The 21495-nt window shown below is 38.3% G+C and overlaps 1 protein-coding gene across 7 annotated transcripts in view; it reads right to left on the reverse strand.

Moving 5' to 3' along the window:
- Positions 1–21495, reverse strand: part of NAA35 (N-alpha-acetyltransferase 35, NatC auxiliary subunit) — a 97193-nt gene that overhangs the window by 41237 nt on the left and 34461 nt on the right. For all 7 annotated transcript variants that reach the window (XM_027614962.2, XM_027614957.2, XM_027614961.2 and 4 more), the window contains 4 exons: positions 20942–20985; positions 19722–19772; positions 18987–19070; positions 17763–17877 (listed from right to left, as the gene is read on the reverse strand). In XM_027614962.2, coding sequence (XP_027470763.1) covers positions 17763–17877; positions 18987–19070; positions 19722–19772; positions 20942–20985 — 294 coding nt within the window. The remainder of the gene's footprint in view (positions 1–17762; positions 17878–18986; positions 19071–19721; positions 19773–20941; positions 20986–21495) is intronic.

Below are 21495 nucleotides of genomic sequence, written 5' to 3' on the forward strand. Positions count from 1 at the left end.
ATTCATCAAGAAAATAATTATAATTATTTATGCACCTAACAGAGCAACACCTAAATATATAAAACAAATATTAACAAATCTGAACAGAGAACCAGACAACACATTAATAGCAGGGGACTTCAATATCCACCTTCAATAATGGATAGATCATCCAGACCAAAAAAAAAAAAAATCAATAAGGAAGCTGAGTACTTGAGCTATACTTTAGACCAAATAGACCTTAATAAGAAATATACAGAACATTCCATCCAACAGCAGCAGAATACATCCTTCTCAAGTGAACATGGAACGTTCTCCATGACATATCAAACAACAGGTAACAAAACAGATCTTTTAGCAAATTTAAAAAGACAAATCATGCCAAATATCTTTTCTGATCACAACAGTATGAACTTAAAAATCAACAGTAGGAAAGCTGGAAAATTTACAAATATGTGGAAACTAAACCACCAATGGGTCAAAGAAATCAAGAGGGAAATTAAAAAAATACCTGGAAACAAATGAAAATGGAAACACAACATACCAAAACCTACAGGATGCTGCTAAAGCATTTCTGAGAGGGTAGTTTATAAGGATAAATGCATATATTAAGAAGTTACAAAGATCTCAGATACACAACCTAACTTTACACCTCAAGGAATTAGAAGAACAAATTAAGCCCAAAGTTAGCAGAAGGAAGGAAATAATAAAGATCAGAGTGGAAATAAATGGGAGACCCTCCTCCCCCCAATACAGGAAAGATCAAGAAATTAAGAGCTGGTTTTAGAAAAGATAAATAAAACGGACAAATCTTTAATTACAATGTATTTTTCATTGGAGATTTTAATCCATTTGCATTTAAAGTAATAATTGACAGGTATGGGTTTACCATTTATTTTATGTTTTTTTTTAAGAGGGGGGAGGGGCAGAGGGAGAGGGAGAGAATCTTAACAGGCTCTATGCCCAGCATGGAGCCCCATGCAGGGCTTGATAACTGAGCCAAAACTATAATGGACTGAGCCACCCAGGAGCCCCTTTCCATTTGTTATTTTGTTAATTGTGTTCTGGTTGTTTTCTAATTCCTGTGTTTCTTTTTTCCTTCTCTTGTTCTCTTTCATTGGTATTTGGTGATTTTCTACAGCGGTATGCTTTGAATTCCTTTCTCTTTACATTTTGTATGTCTATTATAGGTTTTTGTTTTGTGGTTATCACAAGGTTTGCATTAGAACATATTAATAAGTCTATTTTAAGCTGATAGTAACTTCAAACACATACAAAAGATTCCTCTCCCCGTATTTTGTTCTGGATGTCACAATCTGCATCTTTTAATATTGTGTATCCATTAAATTACTGTAGTTACAGGTATTTTTTAATTCTTTTTTTAACCTTCATAATAGAGTTATAAGTGATTTACTCACCACCATTACATTAGAGTATTCTGAATGTAACTGTATTTACTTTTACCAGCATTATACTTTCATACATTTTCCTGATACTAATTAGTAACCTTTCATTTCATCTTGAAGAACTCCCTTTAACATTTCTTGTGAGGGTGGGTCTGGTGATGATGAACTCCCTCAGCTTTTGCTTATCTGGAAAACTCTCATTCAATCCTGAATGATAACTTTGCTGGGTAAGGTACATTTGGTTGGAAGGTTTTTTGCTCATCACCTTGAATATATGATTCTTCTCCCTTTTGGTAAGCGAGGTTTCTGCTCAAAAATCTGACAAGTCTTATGGTGGTTGCCTTTTACTTAACAAGTTGCTTTTCTTTTGCTACTTTCGAGATTCGTTACTTGTCTTTAACTTTTGACAATTTAATCATAATGTGTCTTGGTGTGGGTCTCCTTGGATTTATCTTGTTGGTACTTCCTAGGCTTCCTGGATCTGGATGTCTGTTTCTTTCCCCAGTTTAGGAGTTTTCAGCTATTATTTCTGTGAATAAACTTTCTGCTTTCTCTCTTCTCCTTCTAGAATCCCTATAATGTATAAACTGGTCTGCTTTGATGGTGGTGTCCGATATCCTATAAGCTATCTCTACTTTTTGAATTTCTTCTTTTCTTTCTGATCCTCTGGATGAATTCCACTGACCTGTCAAGTGTGCTGATTTTTTCTTCCACTTGATCCAGTCTGTTTAGAATGCCTCTACTGAATTTATTTCAGTTATTGTATCCTTCAGCTCTGTGATTTCTTTTTGGTCCTTTACATATTTTCCATGTCCTTGTTGAAATTTTTACTTTAGTCATGCACTGCTTCCTGACTTTGGTGAGAATCTTTATGACTGTTATTTTGAACTCTCAATTAGGCAAATCACCTATTTCTGCTTCATTAAGATCTATTTCTGGATATTTATCTTGGTCTTTTGTTTAGAACATATTCCTTTGTTTCTTCATTTTCTTTGACTGGTTTCAGAGCATTAGATAAAATGTCACCTTTCCCCGTCTTGACACAGTGGTATCATGTAGGAAATGAACCTTGTGGATCAGCCCTGCCCAAGCTCTTAGTTGTCACTCAAACTTTTGATTGTCTAAACCTTCTCCTCTGCTCTTAGCAGGTTCCAGTAGTTGGGGGTGTACCAAGACCCATCAGTGTCCCAAAGAGAAGAATCATAGTCAGTACCTAGATGCAGACTGATTAGAAGCTGGATCCTCAGGCAGCAGATGGGAAAGTGTGTAGTTAGGTGCCTTTAGAGAAAAAAACTGGAAGACAGGCATATCTGCCTACTCCCTCTATGCTAAGCCTGGGTGTATAGCTCCTGCACCCATTAACAACTGTATCTTTAATACATTACTGTGGGACCTGTGGATACAGCCCCATTGACTATTAGAGCCAGGTGATACAGGGGCCTGTCCTTCAAGTGGCAGCTGAAAAAGCTTGGACACCAGATGTGTGTACGAGCTCCATCCCGGGAGATACTGGTAACTGGATTTTATTACTGGAGCAGGCTAGACAAGAAGAAAGCAGAAGAGGTGCCTGCTGGCTTCCCTGGTCTCTGGGGAAGATCTCAGCCATCCTCTGGATGCCTGCTAAATTATAAGCCTAGCACTCAGCAGCTTTAAGGTACGAAGACAGACCTATTTCAGGGATGGACTAGGAGACAGGCAATTTTGCCTAATTCTTCTGTGCTGAGCCCCAGAGGAATAGCCAGTTAAGAACTGCTTGTTTGCTAGTTTCCATGAATGGAAACTCCTTTGACTATGAGACCTAGGCAATCTGGGTCCTGTTCCTCAGGTGCATCTGCAAAAGCTAGGGTGCAGATATGCACACAATCTCCTTCTAGGAAGATACTGGTGACTTGGAGTGGGGTAGAGGGAGAGGGTGGGCAAGGCGTCCTCTAGCTTCCATGGTCTCCGGGGAGGATCCCAGCCAGCCCCTAGTGCCTACTAAATTAGAAGCTTGGCCCTCAGGTAGCAACTTTTATTTTTAATTTTTATTACCTTTTATTGAAAACTGCGCTGAATGCTAAACGCCCACCTTTACAATAAACAGACACAGTCGTGGTAACTCACATTAAAACATAACACTTCCAATAGTCATTTTTCTGTTTGGGACAGCTTTAAAAGTTTTTTTTAGGTAGCAAATTTTAAAGAGTACATATAAATCTCACACACCCATTAAGAACTGCTTCTCCATTCACTATAGTCTTGTGGGTCTCATGGATACAAGCCGTGCTGGCTTTCAGAGCTAGGCATTTTAGGTGGTTGTCCCTCTAGAGGGAGTCTTAAAAATTGTGGTGCTAGATGTGAGGGCCAAATTTTTTATTCCTCAGGTAAAGGCTGGGAGTTGGGGATTCTCTCCCAATTGTATTATGCTGTTTAGGGGATGTGAGTTATGATGAGACTGTGTCTCAGTCTTTCCTTTTTTTTTTTTTTAAGATTTATTTATTTACTTGAGTGAGAAAGAGCACACATGCATGTGCTTGGGGGAGAGGGGTAGAGGGAAAGAATCTTCAAGCAGACTCCCCACTGAGCGCAGAGCCCCACACAGGGCTCAATCTCACAACCCACAAGATCATGACCTGAGCCAAGACCGAGAGTCCACACTCAACCGACTGAGCCACCCAGATGCCCCCTTTCCTATCTTAGTGTATTTTCTCATCTATCTGATGTGTAGTACTTGCTTAGCTAGTTTTCAGATCTTATTCAGAGAGAAGTGTTCCATGTGTAGCTGCACATTTATTTAGTAGTGTGTCCATGGGAGGAAGGGAGCCTCCTATATCACCATCTTGGTCAACTCCCACCCCCCAGTTCATTTTAGTGGACAATGGTCTTAGGAAGCAAGATCTGGATATTAGATGTTTTCACTGCTATTAGGGTCACTGCTCCCACGTCCCTAGATGACAGAGCCAGAATATGTATGTATGTATTATAAGGACATATATGTATCTGTGTTTACCTACATATGCACACATATTCATGCATATCCACACTTATATCTACATTCCTGTATCAATCTACATATATTAAAAATTATGAATTTATTCTCATACCTTTAATGTCAATTCAATACTACAGAGTTTAATCTACTTTTCTCCTTTTCTAGAAATTAGCATAACTCCCTAACGCTGAGAAATGTGGCACACAATTCTCAATACATTTCTAAATATGATCAATTCCACTCTATGTAATCAATCTCTGTATTAGTTTCTAAGGCTGTTGTAACAAATTATCATAAACTGGATGAAAACAACACTATCTCACAGTTTTGAAAGCCCTAAGTTCAGTATCACTTGCATGGGCTGAAATCAAGGTGTTGGCAGGGCAGCACTCCACCCAAAGGCTCTAAGGGAAAGCCTGTTCATTGCTTCTTGCAGTTTCTGGGGCTACTGGAATTCCTTGGCCTGCTCATGCCAATCTCTATCTTCGTCTTCACATCATCTTCTCCTCATGTGTATGTCCTATCTCCCTCCGCCTCTCTTTTAAGGAACTTAACAGCACTTAGGGCCCAACCAGATAATCCAAGATTATCTCATCAAAAGATCCTTACCTGCTCACATATAAGGTTCTGAGAATTAGGACCTCAATGCTTGTGGCTATCACTCAGCCCATTACAATCTCCTATCAGTGACACCCACCTCCCCTACATAGATGGGCTCTCATATTATTTAGGTTCTGACATGCCAGGCCATCACAATGCCCACCCTGTTTGGGCTTCTATATCTCATGCCAGGCCACTCTTCCAGAGATGCCTCCTTACACCATTTGAGCTCTGAAACTCCATGCCAGGCCACCTTTATGTACAGATACCTTTCCTCAACCTGCTTTGGCTGCAACACTCTTCACAGAGCCATCTTTCCATTCTGACACCCTCATCTTGCTGCTTAGGCTGATATTCAATGCTGGGCTATCCTCCTGTGCAGATGGCTCTCTTCTCCCCACTTCTGATCTGACATCCTGCACTTGGGCACCTTTCAACAGAAACACCTTCTTCGGGCGCCTGGGTGGCTCAGTTGGTTAAGCGACTGCCTTTGGCTCAGGTCATAATCCCAGGGTCCTGGGATCGAGCCCCACATCAGGCTCCCTGCTCAGCGGGAAGCCTGCTTCTCCCTCTCCCTCTGCCTGCTGCTCTGCCTACTTGTGCTCCCTGTGTGTCAAATAAATAAAAATAAAATCTTAAAAAAAAAAAAAAAACACCTTCTTCAATATGCATAGGCTCTGAAACCCCACACTAGGCCACCTCCATACACAGATGCCCTTATTCCCCTGCATGGTCTCCAACAGTCAGGCACACAGGTACCTCTATAGATACATACCTCTATCTGCCTCAGGTTCTAGCACCTCAAGCCAGGCGACACTCACATGCCCTCCTCACCCTGTCTGGGCTTCCACATGCCTTTTAGGCTATAAAACCCTGCACTTGGCTGCTCCCCCATAGACACACTCTCCTCATCCTATTTGGGCTTTTGACACACAGCACCAAACTGCTCCCAGATGGTCACCTTCCTAATATTGCTTAGGCTCAGGCAGCCAAGGTGAGTTGCCCTCCTGTGCAGATACCCTTCTCACCTCACTTGAGAAGCAGTGAATCTAGCCAGGCAGCACATTCATGATGATGCCCTCCTCAAGCCACTTTACCTTCAAAATCTTGTTCCAGGCCCACCTCTTTGTAGATGCCCTCCCCACTCCACTACCATTCTAACACGGACATATGCTCACCCCACATAGGCTTTGATGGCCCTGAGAAATGTCTTGCTATGACAACATTCTTCCTACCCACATGGTTGCAACACATTGTGTCAAGCTACCCCCATTCCCTTTGTGGACACCGTTCTAATAGTGGGTCAGGTTCCAACATCCTGCTCTAGTACAGATGCCCAGCTTGCTCAGACCAACTTCATGGCTTCAGGACAGAATTTCTTAAGAGCAGAAGGAAAGAACAGCAAGAAGCAGATCTTACTTTTGTTCTCACTTCACAGGAAATAGATGCTTTCCTTTGCAATGCTTTTGAGTTTTTCTTTCACTATAGTTTACTTTGGTACATTTTCTTTCTGATAACAGATAAGTTTTCTCAATTTTATAGCTGTAAGTTTCTGAATATCTCTAAAGTTCTATATCTTCAGACAGGTATCTATTAATCTCACCCATAAAAATCAATGACTTTCAACTGCCTTTACCCACCAGATTTAAATTACCTCCATCATTATCAGTTACCTTTGTATGTTTAAATATATTTATATTTCTATGATAGATTTATTGACTCGCAAACTAGTATCTAAAAGAAAAGTCTTCTTTCTCCCCTTTATCTCTTGACTTTTGTTAAATGATTACTTCTACATTGTCAAGGTTCACAACACTTGTTATATTTAGTAAAATCAATTTCCATAGCTGTTTTTACTGCAGTTCTACAATAAAATGGATTTAATGCTTACTGCCCATCCTTTATGCCATAGCTTTTCCATTTATGACTCAGTAAGCTGAATTTCATTCATTATTCCAATCTTTCTCCCCCAGGAAAGTCACAGGAAAAATATGTCCAGAGTCCTTGCGAGTTTAAAAACATCTGAGTGTCACTTAAGAGATAAAATTCTTAGGGGCACCTGGGTGGCTCAGTCATTAAGTGTCTGCCTTCGGCTCAGGTCATGATCCCAGGGTGTTGGGATCAAGCCCCCATCGGTGGGAGGCCTGCTTCTCCTTCTCCCACTCCTCCTGCTTTAGTTCCCTCTCTCACTGTCTCTCTCTGTCAAATAAATAAATAAAATCTTAAAAAAAGAGAGAGAGAAAATTCTTAGACCACAGTTCTTTACCCAAGAACTTTTAGGTACCGTTATAGTTTCTGTGTTCAACGCTGATGTGAAGGACTCTGAAGTCAGGCTGCACACATAATTGTGGCTTTATATCTAATGTAATTTACTAGGACATATCTAACAATATTTCTTTATCAATTTTTGCCTAGGATATATTCTCGCCTTCCAATTAAACCTGTAGACTTAATTCTATTTGCTTCTTTCCAAAAATGTTTAACATTTTCTTTCTTGTTCCATTATTTGGTTATCCTCTTAAGGGACACCAATTATGTTGAGTCCTCTTTAGCTTCTATTTTCTAATACTTCAAATATTTTTATCCACTTCCATTTTGCTTAGTTTTTAACTCAGTCCTGATCTCCATTTCCTTTACAACTTTTCAGCAATGCATAGCATACTTTTTACTATTTTCAGTGAGGTCTTCACTTTCAGGACTTTTCTCTTCTCCTTAACTTGAATTCTGCCTGCTCACGTGTACTTTCTGTTATTACTTCTTACTTCTAATATTTCTGCTTTGTGATCTTGTTTTATAGAAGTTCCTTAATTTTTTAATAAATTCTCTGAAATTGTGCAGAAAAAATGTTGTGGTCTGTTTTTTTCATCTGCCTTTTTTGTTTGCTCATTAATTTTCTGGAATATTTGTGTATAAATACTGTGCAGTTGCTTTTTTAATATTACATCACTGAGTGAGTGCTTCCTGAGTCAATTATTTGGCTGCAGTGTTAGAAAAGTATTCTAGACTAACAGGAAGTCTCACTGATTTGCAGTTAAGCCCCATATGATGTGCGTGTGTGAGCAAGAAATTACCTATTTACTAAACAAAGATTACCAGATGCTAGACTGCTAATTAGAATCCTATCTTGCAGGAGTAACATCTTTAGCGCATTTGCATGGCCTCTGTTGGGGCCCTTACCTCCTTTGTGTCTCCAGAATATTAAAATAGGTTCCCACAGCCAACTTGAATACCCCACTCTTACTTATGATTCCAAAAGAATCCCTGGTTTTGTCCTTCATATTACACCAACTACTTTGAAAACTATGTGCTTTGCTGGTCCACTAATGTTTACACACCAAGAAATCTTAGAATCCATTCTTAATGTTCTCCCCCATCTGGGAGACTCCTACTGTGTTTAGCAGCTCTTCTGTTTCTTTTTTATTGTAAGGGTTTCCTATTTTTTTAAAAGTTGGAAGGATTCTGTTTCTCATGTTCTTTATAGTTTTCAGTTGGTTATACAGAGGAGAAGCAGCAGCAAAGATATCTTTACCATCTAAAGACATCTTTATCTAAAGAAGACAAGTCTTCTGGATTATACACACACACCCACATGTGTGGATTTTTTTAAGAAAAAAAAAGTTTTAATTAAAAGAGTAATATAAACATTGAATCATTATGATATACCACTGGAACTAATGTTAAACGACAACTGTATCTCAATTAAAAGAAAGTAAACAACTCAAGTCTCTGGCACAAGTACATCACAGCATAGACCTCTCCAGTGGGTTGTGATTTTAAAATCAAGTCAGCTCCCACCTCTCTCGTATACAGTCAGCTGGTAAAGAAAATCAGCCGGAATGAGGAAGCAAAATTTCTGTTTCAGCAGCAAGTTCAGTCCTCAGGAGGTTAAAGTTACCATATTACCAAATGAGGTAATCTCTTCCACTTCCTCTTAACTATTTCTTTTGGAATTTGCCACCATATCACCAAATAACAAGCCTACAGTACTACTTCACACTTTTTCAGTTTTATACATTATCTCTGATTTACTTGTCTTCACGAAGAAGCCAGAGATATGTATATATACATATAAGCATGTAAAAATTATATGCACATATACACTTCTATCCCCTTGTCTCTAATACAGCTAAATCACAATTTTATTATGATCAATATTCAGGCATGTGCACCGTTACGTAAATGATATTCCTATCTGGGCCATGGAAAACTTTGCAAACATGGAAATAACTTTTAGATTTATTCTGAAGTTAATCACTGTCTTACAATTCAACCCCAAATCCTTTGCCAATCCTCTAAACCTCTTACTACATTAAACACAATAGCTATTGTATTAATTTTATTGGTGACAACAGGTCTTATATCTAATATACTTCAAGACTCTCCCCTTAGGGCCTTGTGACTTTCTCTAAGCTGGACTTGTCCTTCATGTACAATGCTGAGTTACTATCTGGCGATCTCACTGCAGGGTGGTGAGATCAAGCCCCATGTCAGGCTCTGTGTTCAGCACAGAGTCTGCTTGTCCCTCTCCCTCTGCTCGTCCCATTGCTCGCTCTCTCTCTTTCAAATAAATAAAATCTAAAAAAAAATTCCACATTTGAGCAAAATCATATGGTATTTGTCTATCCTGACTGAATGATTTCACTTAGCATTATACCCTCTAGATCCTTCCATGCTGTTGCAAATAGCAAGGGCTCATTCCTTTTTATTGCTAAGTAATATTCCAGTGTGTGTCTCTGTGTGTGTATAAAACGGCATCTTCTTTATCCATTTCATCTATCAATGGGCACGGCTGCTTCCCTAGTTTGGCTCTTGTAAATAATGCTGCAATAAACACAGGGGTGAACGTATCTTTTTGAATTCGTGTTTTCCTTTTCTTCAGGTAAATACCCAGTAGTGGAATTACTACATCATATAACTCTATTTTTAGTTTTTTTGAAGAACTGCCATCCTGCTTTCCACAGTGCCTGCACCAGTTTGCATTCCAACCAGTAGTGTACAAGAGTTCCTTTTTCTCCACATCCTCACCAACACTTGTCTCATGTGTTTTTAATTTTAGCCATTTTGACAGGTGTGAGGAGACATCTCATTGTGGTTTTGATTTGCATTTCCCTAATGATGAGTGATACTGAGCATCTTTTCAAGTGTCTGTTGGCCATCTGGATGTCTTCTTTGGAGAAATGTCTGTTCATGTTTTCTGCCCATTTTTAACTGGATTATTATTTTTTTAGATGTTGAACTGTATACATTCTTTACATATTTTGGATACTAACTCCTTATCAAGATACGTCATTTGCAAATATCTTCTCCCATTCAGTAAGTTGTCTTTTTTGTTTTGTTTCCCTTGCAGTGCAGAATCTTTTAATTTTGATGTAGTCTCAATAGTTCATTATTGCTTTTGTTTCCCTTGCCTCAGAGGACCTATTCACAAAAATGTTGCTACAGTTGATGTCAGAGAAATTACTGCCTGTACTCTCTTCTAGGATTTTTATGGTTTCAGGTCTCACGGTTAATTCTGTAATCCATTTTGAATTTATTTTTGTGTATAACCTAACAAAGTGGTCCAGTATCATTCTTTTACATGTAGCTATCCACTTTTCCCAACACCATTTGTTGAAGAGACTGTCTTTTTCCCATTGCATATTACTGCCTCCTTTGTCAAAGAGTAATTTACCACATAATTGTGAGCTTATTTCTGGGCTCTCTATTCTGTTCCATTAATCTATGTGTCTATTTTTGTGTTAGTACCATAGTGCTTTGATTACTACAGGTTTTTAGTATACCTTTAAATCTGGGATTTTGATACCTCCAGTTTTGTTTTCAAGACTGTTTTGGCTATTCAGGGTCTTCTGTGGTTCCACCAAATTTTAGGATTTTAAAGAAGAGTTAATACCTATTAATTAATTTAACGATTTCTTTTCTTGCTCTGTGAAAAATGATGTTAGTATTTTAATAGGGATTGCGTTAAATCAATAGACTGCTTTGGGTATTATGGCCATTTTAATATTTGTTCTCCTAATCCATGACCATGGAGTATCTTTTCATTTGTTTGTGTCATCTTCAATTTCTTTCATCAATGTTTTATATAGTTTTCAGAACACATGTCTGTCCCCTCCTTGATTAAGTTTATCCCTAGGTATGATTTTTGGTGCAACTGTAAATGGAATAGTTTTCTTAATTTTTCTGCTACTTCATTATTAGTATATAGAAATGCAACAGATTTCTGTATATTGATTTTGTACCGTCAACCTTACTGAATTCATGTATCATTTCTAGTAGTTCTCTGGTAGAGTCTTCAGAGTTTTCTATATATAGTATCATGTCATCTGCAAATAGTGAAAGCTTTATTTCTTCCTTATCAATGTCGATGCTTTCTCTCTTTCTTGTCTGATTGCTTGTGCCTATGACTTCCAGTACTATGTTGATATGACTTCCAGTACTATTTTGAATAAAAGTGGTGAGAGTGGACAACACTGTCTTGTTCTTGATCTTACAGGAAAGCTCTTAATTTTTCAGCATGGAGTATGCTGGCTGCGCATTTTTCAGACCTGGCCTTCATTCTCAACATATTGAGGTATGTTCCCTCTACACCGTTTTTGAGGGATTTATCAGGAATGGATGTTGTACTTGGTCAAATGCTTTTTCTGCATCTACTGGAATGATCCTATAGTTTTTTTTTCCATTCCCTTGTTGATGTGATACATCATACTGACTGATTTGGGAATCCTGAACCACCCTTTCATCACAGGAATAAATTCCATTTGATCATGGTGAATTTTTTTTTAATGTATTATTGAATGCAGTTTGCTAATACTTTGTTGAGGATTTCTGCATCTATGCTCATCAGGGATATTGGCCTCTAATTCTCTTTTTTGTAGTGTGTTTATCTGGTTTTGGTATCAGGGTAATGCTGACCTCATAGAATGAATTCAGAAGTTTTCTTTCCTCTTCTGTTTTTCAGAATAGTTTGAGAAGTACAGGTATTAGCTCTTCTTTAAATATCTGGTAGAATTTACCAGTGAAGCCGTCTAGTCCTGGACTTTTCTTTGTTGAGATTACTGATTCAGTTTCATTGCTGGTAACTGATCTGTTCAAATATTCTATTTCTTCCTGCTTCAGTTTTGGTAGTTTATATGTTTCTAGGAATGTATTCATTTCTTCTAGATTGTCCCAATCTTTTGGCATATAATTTTACATAACATTCTCATAATCCTTTCTATTTCTGTGGTGTTGTTTCTCCTCTTTCATTTCTGATTGAGTCCCTTTTCTCTCTTTTTTGATGAGTTTGGCTAATGGTGTATCAATTTTGTTATCTTTTCTAAGACCCAGCTCCTGGATTCATTAATCTCTTCTATCATTTTTTTTTGTTTCTATTTCATGTATTTCTGCTTTAATCTTTATTATTTCCTTTCTTCTACTATTTTGGGGTTTTGTTTGTTCTAACTCCTTTAGGTGTAAGGTTAGGTTGTTTGAGATTTTTCTTGCTTCTTGAGGTAGGCCTGTATTGCTATAAACTTCTCTCTTAAAACCACTTTTGTAGCATCCAAAAGATTCTGGACTGTTGTTTTCATTTTTCTCCATGTATTATTTCCTCTTTGATTTCTTGGTTGATCCATTCATTGTTTAATAGCATGTTATTTAACCTCCATGTATTTGTGTTCTTTCCAGATTTTTTCTTGTGGTTGATTTCCAGTTTCATAGCACTGTGGTTGGAAAAGATGCATCTTGTTGACTTTGACCTTCCTGAATTTGTTGCGATTTGTTTTGTGGCCTACCGTGACCTATTCTGGAGAATGTTCCATGTGCACCTGAAAAGAATGTGCATTCTGAGGTGCCTCGGTGGCTCAGTAGGTTAAGCATCTGCCTTTGGCTCAAGTCATGATCTCAGGGTCTCGGGATCAAGCCCCATGTCAGGCTGCCCGCTCATCCAGGAGCCTGCTTCTCCCTCTCCTCTCCTCCCTGCTCACTCACTAATAAATAAAACCTTTAGAGGAAAAAAAAAAAAGGGAAAAGGAAAAGGATGTGCATTCTGCCGATTTAGGAATGTTCCAAATATATCTGTTAGCTCTATTTGGTCCTAAGTGTCATTCAAAGCCACTGTTTTCTTGTTGACTTTCTGTTTGGATGATCTACCCACTGATGTAAGTGGGGTGTTAAAATCTCCTACTACTATTATAGTACTCTTGTTTACTTCCTTTATGTTTATTAAAAGCTGCTTTATGTTTTTGGGTGCTCCCATTTTGGGTGCATAAATATTTACAATTGTTGTCTCTTCTTGTTGGATTGTTCCTTTTATGATTGTGTAGTATCCTTCTTTGGCTCTTGTTACAGTATTTTTTTTAAAAGTCTACTTTGTTTCATTTAAGTACTGCTATACACTGGCTTTCTTTTCACTTCCATTTGCATGATAAGTGTTTTTCTACCTCTTCACTTTCAATCTGCATGTGTCCCCCTTTAGGTCTGAAACGAGTCTCCTATAGGCAGCATATAGATGGATCTTGTTTTTTTTTAATCCATTCCACCATCCTATGTCTTTTGATTGGTGCATTTAGTCCACTTACATTCAAAGTAACAAGTGACAGGCATGTACTTACTGCCATTTTGTTACTTGCTTTCTGGCTGGTTTTCTAATTCTCTGTTCTCTTGCTTTCTTCTCTCACAGTTTGTTGGCTTTCTTTGGTGAAGCTTTCTTTCCTCTATTACTTCTTGGAATAGTTTGATATATTTGGATTCCTTTCTCTTTATTTTTTGTATATCTATCACTGGTTTTTGATTTGTGGTTACTATCAGGTTTACATATAACAACATATGTATACAGCAGTCTACATTAATTTGATGGTTGCTTAAGTTTGAAGCCATTCTGAAAGCACTAAATTTTTACTCCTCGCCCCCACATTTTAGGTATGTAGTGTCCCACTTTACATCTTTTTATTTTGTGAAACCCTTGACTAATTTCTAAAGATATACTTACTTTATAGCTTTTGTGCTTCCCACTTTTCTTACTCCTGTTTATGGTCTTTCCTTCCCATTCAGACTCCCCTTTAACATTTCTTATAGAACTGGCTTAGCAGTGATGAATTCCTTTAACTTTTGTTTGTCTGGGAAACTATCTCTCCTTCTATTCTGAATGACAGCCTTGCTGGATAGATTTGGTTGCAAGTTTTTTTCTGTTAGCACTCTGAATATATCATGCCACACCTTCTGGCCTGCAGAGTTCCTGCTAAAAAATCGGCTGATAGCCTTATCAGATTTCCCTTGTATATAACTGTCTTCTTTTGTTTTCCTGCTTTATAAATCCTCTTTAGTCCTACTTTTTGCCATTTTAATTACTATGTGTTTTGGTGTGGATCTCCTCAGGTTTATTTTGTTGAGGAATCTTTGTGCTTCCTGGATCTGGATTTGTTTCCTTCCCTAGATTCAAGAAGTTTTCCATTATTATTTCTTCAAATAAATTTTCTGCCCCCTTTTTGCTGTCTTCTCCTTCTGGGATCCCTATAATGTGAATGTTGTTACACTTGACAATATTGCTAAGTTCCCTTAATCTATTCTTTTTGATTGTTCTTTTTCTCTTTCTCCTGTTTGGCTTAAGTGCTTTCCATTATTCTGTTCTCCAGGTCACTGCATCTGTTCTTCTGCTTCCTCTAGTCTACTATTCATTCCCTTTAGTGTATTTTTAATTTTAGTTATTAAGTTCTTCAACTCCAACAGGTTCTTTTCTGTATTACATCTCTTTGTTGAGGATCTCACTGAGATTTATCACACTTTCTCAAGTTCAGTGAGTATCTTTATGACCATTACTTTGAATTCCCTATCAGGCATATTACTTACCTCAGTTTCATTTAGGTCTCTTGCTGTGATTTTGTCCTGTTCTTTCATTCGGGACATATTTCTGTCTCATTTTGTCTAACTCTCTGTGTCTGTTCCTTTGTGTTAGGAAAGTCAGCTTTGTCTCCTGCTCTTGAAAGTAGTGGCCTTATAAGGGGCGCCTGAGCGGCAGTCAGTTGGGTGTCTGACTCTTGGTTTCGTCTCAAGTCGTGATCTCAGGGACGTGAGATTGAGCCGTGCGCTGGGCTCCACCTCAGTGCAGAGTCTGCTTAAGTTTCTCTCTCCCCCTGCTTATCCCCCCAAATAAATAAATAAATCTAAAAAAAAAAAATAGTGACCTCATGAAGAAGAGGCTCTGTGGTGCCCTGCAGTACAATGTCTCCTGTTCACCAGAACCTGGTGCTTCAGGGTATCTCCTATGTGTGTTATGTGCACCTTACTGTTGTGACTGAGCCATGTTTGCCTTCAGTCCAGTCATCTGCAATGGCTCTCTTTCCCTGCTGTGGGCAAAGTTTGGTCCCTGTGTTACTTGTGGGCTAGTCTGGTGCTGCCTTGGGCTTGAATTGGGTCAGACTAGGCATTTGCCAGAGCCGTGGTCACACAGTACCACAGGCTACTTTCCCTGTGTCATCAACTGAGCATTTTGTTGGTGGGCGGGGCCCGCAGTCAGACCCTGTGTGTGCCCCCAACGCATTGTGGGGCTGCAGTTGGATCAGGGTGTGTGGTTTCTTGCCCTCTCCCCAGGATAAAAGTCACTTTGAGGGGCACTGATCCCTGCTGGGGATGCTTGTACGCTGCCATACTTGCAGTGCCACCCTGGATGGACTCCAGTTGAGGATGTGTCAGAGGGGGCGGGTCTGCAAGGGAATGCAAGGAGGGGCATGCAGTGTTAGCAAGGTTTGTGCCAGTTTGCTGTGGCAGGGTAATGTAGAGGCTTTGTGAAAACTCCTGCAGCGGTTGTGTTGGAGGGGGCAGGTCTGAAGAGGACGGGGATGGGATGTGCTATTGGTAAGCTAGGTGAAGAGTGTGCAGCACAGTTTCCACAGGCATCTGTTTCTAGCTGGGTAGGCAGGGAGGGAAATGGCACCCACCAGCTCTTTTGTTTTTAGAGAAGTCTCCTACAGATCCCTGCCCCTACAGCACACTTCTGAGTCCAGCAAATAAATTTTGTTCTGCTTCTAGTTCAAGATTAGAAACCATCCCCCCAACCAAATTTTCAAACTGCTGTTTCTATGCTATATCTCAGCAGGGTTGTTATGCTGTCTCTTGAAGTGCAGGGACTCAGTTTCCTATTGCCCTCTAGCTCAGAGCTGAGCCTGATGACTTTTAAAGTTCTGGGCATTAAGCCCCACTGATTTTAAGAACCCAAGAAGCTAAACCCCTCTGGTTTTCAAAGCTGAATGTTTTGGGGATTCGTCTTCCTAGAGTAGGTCCTTCATGCCTCCATGTGGGGTCTGCTCCTCTCCCCTCTCTGTATCCTTGGTGTTCCTCACTCCCACAGACAGCCCCAAGGGTCCATTTAGCTTCTGACCATGTCTCTGCCCTTCCTACCCTCTTCCAATGTGGCCTCTTTATATTTAGCTGTGGAGAGTCTGTTCTGCCAGTCTTCACGTCATTTTCTGGGTTATTTACACTGATGTGGGTGTTATAAAGTATATCTGTGAAATGAGGTGAGCCTAGGATCCTCCTATTCTGCCATCTTCCCCAGAATCCCCTTAGTCCCTTGTTTCAATGGAGCATATATACCAGTAGTATCTTCGAAAGCTTTTGGGAGATTAATTTTGAGACTTTAAATACTTACAATTTCTTCCTTCACAATTAAATGATAGTTTGAAACTAGGATTCAAGATTAGAAACCATCCCCCCACCCAAATTCTGAAAACATTGCTCCAACTTCTTTTAATCACAACTCTGAGATATAATCAACATATCATATAATTCATCTATTAAAAGTGTACAATTTAGAGAATATAAATATCTCATTATAATGAGTTTTAAGAATCACAGTTGCTACCTATCAGCTAAAATGTTAACTCAGGGAGTACCTGGGTGGCTTAGGGGGGTTAAGTGTCTGCCTCTGGCTCAGGTCATGATCCCAGAGTCCTGGGATCAAGTCCTGCGTCAGGTGCCCTGCTCAGTGGAAAGCCTGCTTCTTCTTCACCCTCTGCCCCTTCCCCCCATTCATGCTCTCTATCGCAAATAAACAAAATCTTTAAAAAGAAATAAAAATAGGGGTGCCTGGGTGGCTCAGTCGTTAAGCGTCTGCCTTTGGCTCAGGTCGTGATCACAGGGTCCTGGGATCGAGGCCCGCATTGGGCTCCCTGCTCGGCGGGAAGCCTGCTTCTCCCTCTCCCACTCCCCCTGCCTGTGTTCCCTCTCTGGCTCTTGCTGTCTCTCTTTCAAATAAATAAATAAAATATATATAAAAAAAAAAGAAATAAAAATAAAATGTTAACTCAGCTGCAACTCTAACAAAGGTACATTATTCCTTTCATTTTAAGAAATATTTCATAAATAAAATCTACCGTCAACAATGTGCCAAGCATCATAGAGACACACAAACAAGACAGTTCCTGGCCTAAAATACTGTTACAGAAAAACAAACAAGTAAACAACTGCAATGAGACCACAGAGGGTACAGGCCCAGTATTCAGGGAATATTATGTAATCAAGGTGATGATCTCTCAAAGGAGTAAAGGGGAGAGTTGATTAAAAAAGAGTGTACTGCTGACATCACAGAATGATCACTTGACAGTAAATATTCAGAGCCCAAACAGTAAGATACAGGAGATGGTCAAGTTCTATAGTACAATTTTTGGTCTATAATATATTTAAAAGAAAGCATAGATACTATATAAGTTTATGGAGTAAAACATTCCAAGGTCCAAACAGATGGACTGACACATGAATTTTAGAACAAACCAAACTTTATATAATCTGGATGGGTAAGAAAAAAAAGAGTAGGAGTAAAAACAGACAATTACCTCCTTTTGTAGTATCATTCTGAGCCTGGATGCCATGATGCAATGAATTATGAATGGCAGAAAGAAGATCTGCTGCTTGAACCATCAATTTTTGAGCTTCTGCAACAGCACTGGTCTAGCAAATAAATCACCAAAAACATTCTTACATATTCTTTCACTGAAAGATATACATTAAATAGGAAAATCCTATAAACAATAATGAAATTAAATGTTGTAATGACATTGGTTTTCACAAACTATTCACTTAATACAGGATGCTCAGATCCTGTTAGGATAGAAATTATTATTATTTTTAAAGATTTTATTTATTTAATTGACAGAGAGAGACACAGCAAGAGAGGGAACACAAGCAGAGGGAATGGGAGGGGGGAGAAGCAGGCTTCCTGCAGAGCAGGGAGCCTGATGTGGGCTTCAATCCCAGGACCCCGGGATCATGACCTGAGCCGAAGGCAGACACCCAACGACTGAGCCACCCAGGCGCCCCTAGAAATTATTTTTTTTTACCCATTTCTATTCTTGTAGGAGCTATTAAAAAATAATAGGAAACATTTCTAGCTTGTTCTGTTCATCTTATATTTAAAAAAAAGAAAGGAAAAAAATTGAGTTGCAGTCAACTGGAAAATTTCAACATTTCTACTATGCCATTCATTAAGGTGAAATTAAAAAACAAAAAACAGAAAAAAGAGACTTAGGAGTTAGATCAATGGTAAAGGTTGGATCTCTATTCACCCACTTCCTAATTATCCACAAATTAGTCTGTAATTGACTTGAATTAATGCAAATACACACGAAGAAAAAATATTCACCATCCAGGGCTTTTTTGGTTCTACACCAACAGTTAATTATTGAACTGAATGAAAGAAGAGGTCTACCTGAAATTCCCATTTTTGCTTTCTCCTTTTCAATTCACAAGACAGGACTACACACAAGCAATTTCAGTTTCTATTATTGTACCAGTATTAAGTCTTATAAAATATTATTTTTATATATCAACAACAGACACAGATATGTTATGGAACAGAATGTAAATTCATGTGACTTTTTGAGAAAATTATTTAATATCTCTAATATCATATATATATAATACATAAAATATACCAAATGCTGAACGCTGTATATGTGTGATTGGAGGCGTTCCAATGGAAAAGTCTCAGAACTACTTCCAGTAACACACTATGTCCTGCCCCCCCAAAAAGGCCATTTAAATAGATTAAACGCTCTTACCTCCTTCTTAGTAAAGGCTATAAGCACTGTCAGTAACACTCGAGTGAATTTCACTCTGCTGAATACTGCTAAACACTGTTGATGCTAAAAAATAAGAAACCACTAAAAGTTAAAAGATGCAAAGTCTGTCAAAGGAATTTCATTTTAAAATATAGTATTTTAAGTCCTAAATTTCAATGCTAATAACTTACTATATTACAAACACCTTCACTTACAGTCTTTTAAATGCCTGAAAATGAGCTGCAGAAAATAAAACAAAGCCTGTTCTACTGAAATAGAAATATAAAGTAAAGCTTCTTTATCAATGGGATGGATTTTTTCTTAAGTAAAAAGTTAAGACTATTTTCTCAAAAACTGATTTAATTAACATTTTAAACAGAATTGATGAAAAGATGCTTTAAGCAGAGTCAGAAAATTAAGGATCCAGACAAAGGTTTAGTACTTTCCACACTGTTCAAGTTGTGGGTTTTGCCAAATTTTGACGTATCATCCGTAAAAAATAATTTTTCTTCCTACCTCACAGGAATATTGAAGAGCTTTGAAATCATGTATTTGAAAGAGCTGCATTATTATTCTATCAAAACAAATACAAGGGAAATAAAATCCCTTGCAATGTCCAACTTTTAAAGAAATACCTTAAAAAGGGCTTCCATAAATTATAACGCAGTTCATAAAACTACAACATTAAGAGGTAGACTTCTCTGATATTATCTACCAGAAAATAAGTTCAATTACTTCTAGTTCAACTTCTGGATCTCTTTCTTCTCCTTGTCGACTTCGAGTACTCTAAAATTTTAAAAAATGTGAATTAAAATAAACATAAACTTGCAGAAATATTAGCTTATACATATACAAGGTAAAGTGCTAAATTAATTTTTTGAGTATACGTAAGAATCTATTTTTAAGAAAAATATTTGGAAGAAAAAAGATCTAGTATTTATTTTCCTATTAATACTTATACAGAAAGTCCATTTTGATATAAATTATTAAAATCATACAGAATAAGGTATTACAAACAGCAAAAGCCAACAATGAAATAAGGTAAGTACATGGCACATGGTACTTCCTTCTTTTTAAAAGGACGTATTAATTGAAACTCTTGATGCTCTCAAAACTAACCCTGTTAGAAAAAAATAGTAACCTTTATACAAATCACATCATAAAGTCACATTGTAAATACTGATTGTTCTACACTAAAATGCAAAACCTCTTGCATGAGTAACAATATGACTGACTATTTTGACAACTATAGGGCAGTTACTACAAGAAGATCTGGCAGAAGATCTGGCTGTGCCAGCTGCCCTTCCGAGTGGCATGCCCTTCAGTAGACTCAGACAGTTTATTCTTTTAAGCTGTATTTCCTCACCTAAAACTAGGGCACTATGTGCATTTTATTGCCTAATTCACTACTTAATTATAAATATCAACTAAGGCAATAATATAAAATTGCTTTGACGACCATGTTGTGTTATACAAGTATAGAAGAACAGCAGAAATGTAACTTTTTTCCTTTTTTTAAATCTCTATGAGAACCAAATCGTTAGGGTCTTCTGGCTGAAGGGTATCATTCATAGAAGTCATTCACCAGATTTGGGATACCGAGATTGTCCACTACATTGCAGACTTTGTAATAGCTGTGGAAGAAGATCGTCCTTACCTTTGAGGAGCTTAAAATTCTAGACTATGCTATTCTTAAAAAAGCATACTTACAATTCTAAAACACTGGCAAAAAATTGACTAATCTTCAAGGTTAAATTTTCAGTACTTGAAAAGGACATTAATTCACCAGAAACAACTGCTCTAGCTGTTTTCAAATGAATTGCAAAGAAGGCACAGCATATATAAAGGAAGCTGGTGGCCCTCCCTATAGTAGCTGTTTGTAATTAGCTAAAGGTAACTTGACATTTAGAAGAATGCAAAAATCCTATACCAAAGCAAATAGAAAAGAAATATACCTTTACTCTTCTTTGCATGTCATCCTCCACATCTTTTAGCATGCCTAGAAAGAGAGACAATGCTGAGCGAAATAAGTCAATCAGAGAAAGACATGTATCATATGACCTCACTGATATGAGGAATTCTTAATCTCAGGAAACAAACTGAGTGTTGCTGGAGTGGGGGTGGGGTGGGAGGGATGGGGTGGCTGGGTGATAGACATTGGGGAGGATATGTGCTATGGTGAGCGCTGTGAAGTGTGCAAGACTGTTGAATCACAGATCTGTACCTCTGAAACAAATAATGCAATATATGTTAAGGGAAAAAAAAAGAAGATAGCAGGAGGGGAAGAATGAAGGGGGGAAATTGGAGGGGGAGATGAACCATGAGAGACGATGGACTCTGAAAAACAAACTGAGGGTTCTAAAGGGGAGGGGGTGGGGGGATGGGTTAGCCTGGTGATGGGTATTAAAGAGGGCACGTTCTGCATGGAGCACTGGGTGTTATGCACAAACAATGAATCACGGAACACTACATCACAAACTAATGATGTAATGTGTGGTGATTAACATAA

Source organism: Zalophus californianus, chromosome 13 (assembly GCF_009762305.2).
Source record: "Zalophus californianus isolate mZalCal1 chromosome 13, mZalCal1.pri.v2, whole genome shotgun sequence".
Lineage (NCBI taxonomy): Eukaryota > Metazoa > Chordata > Mammalia > Carnivora > Otariidae > Zalophus > Zalophus californianus.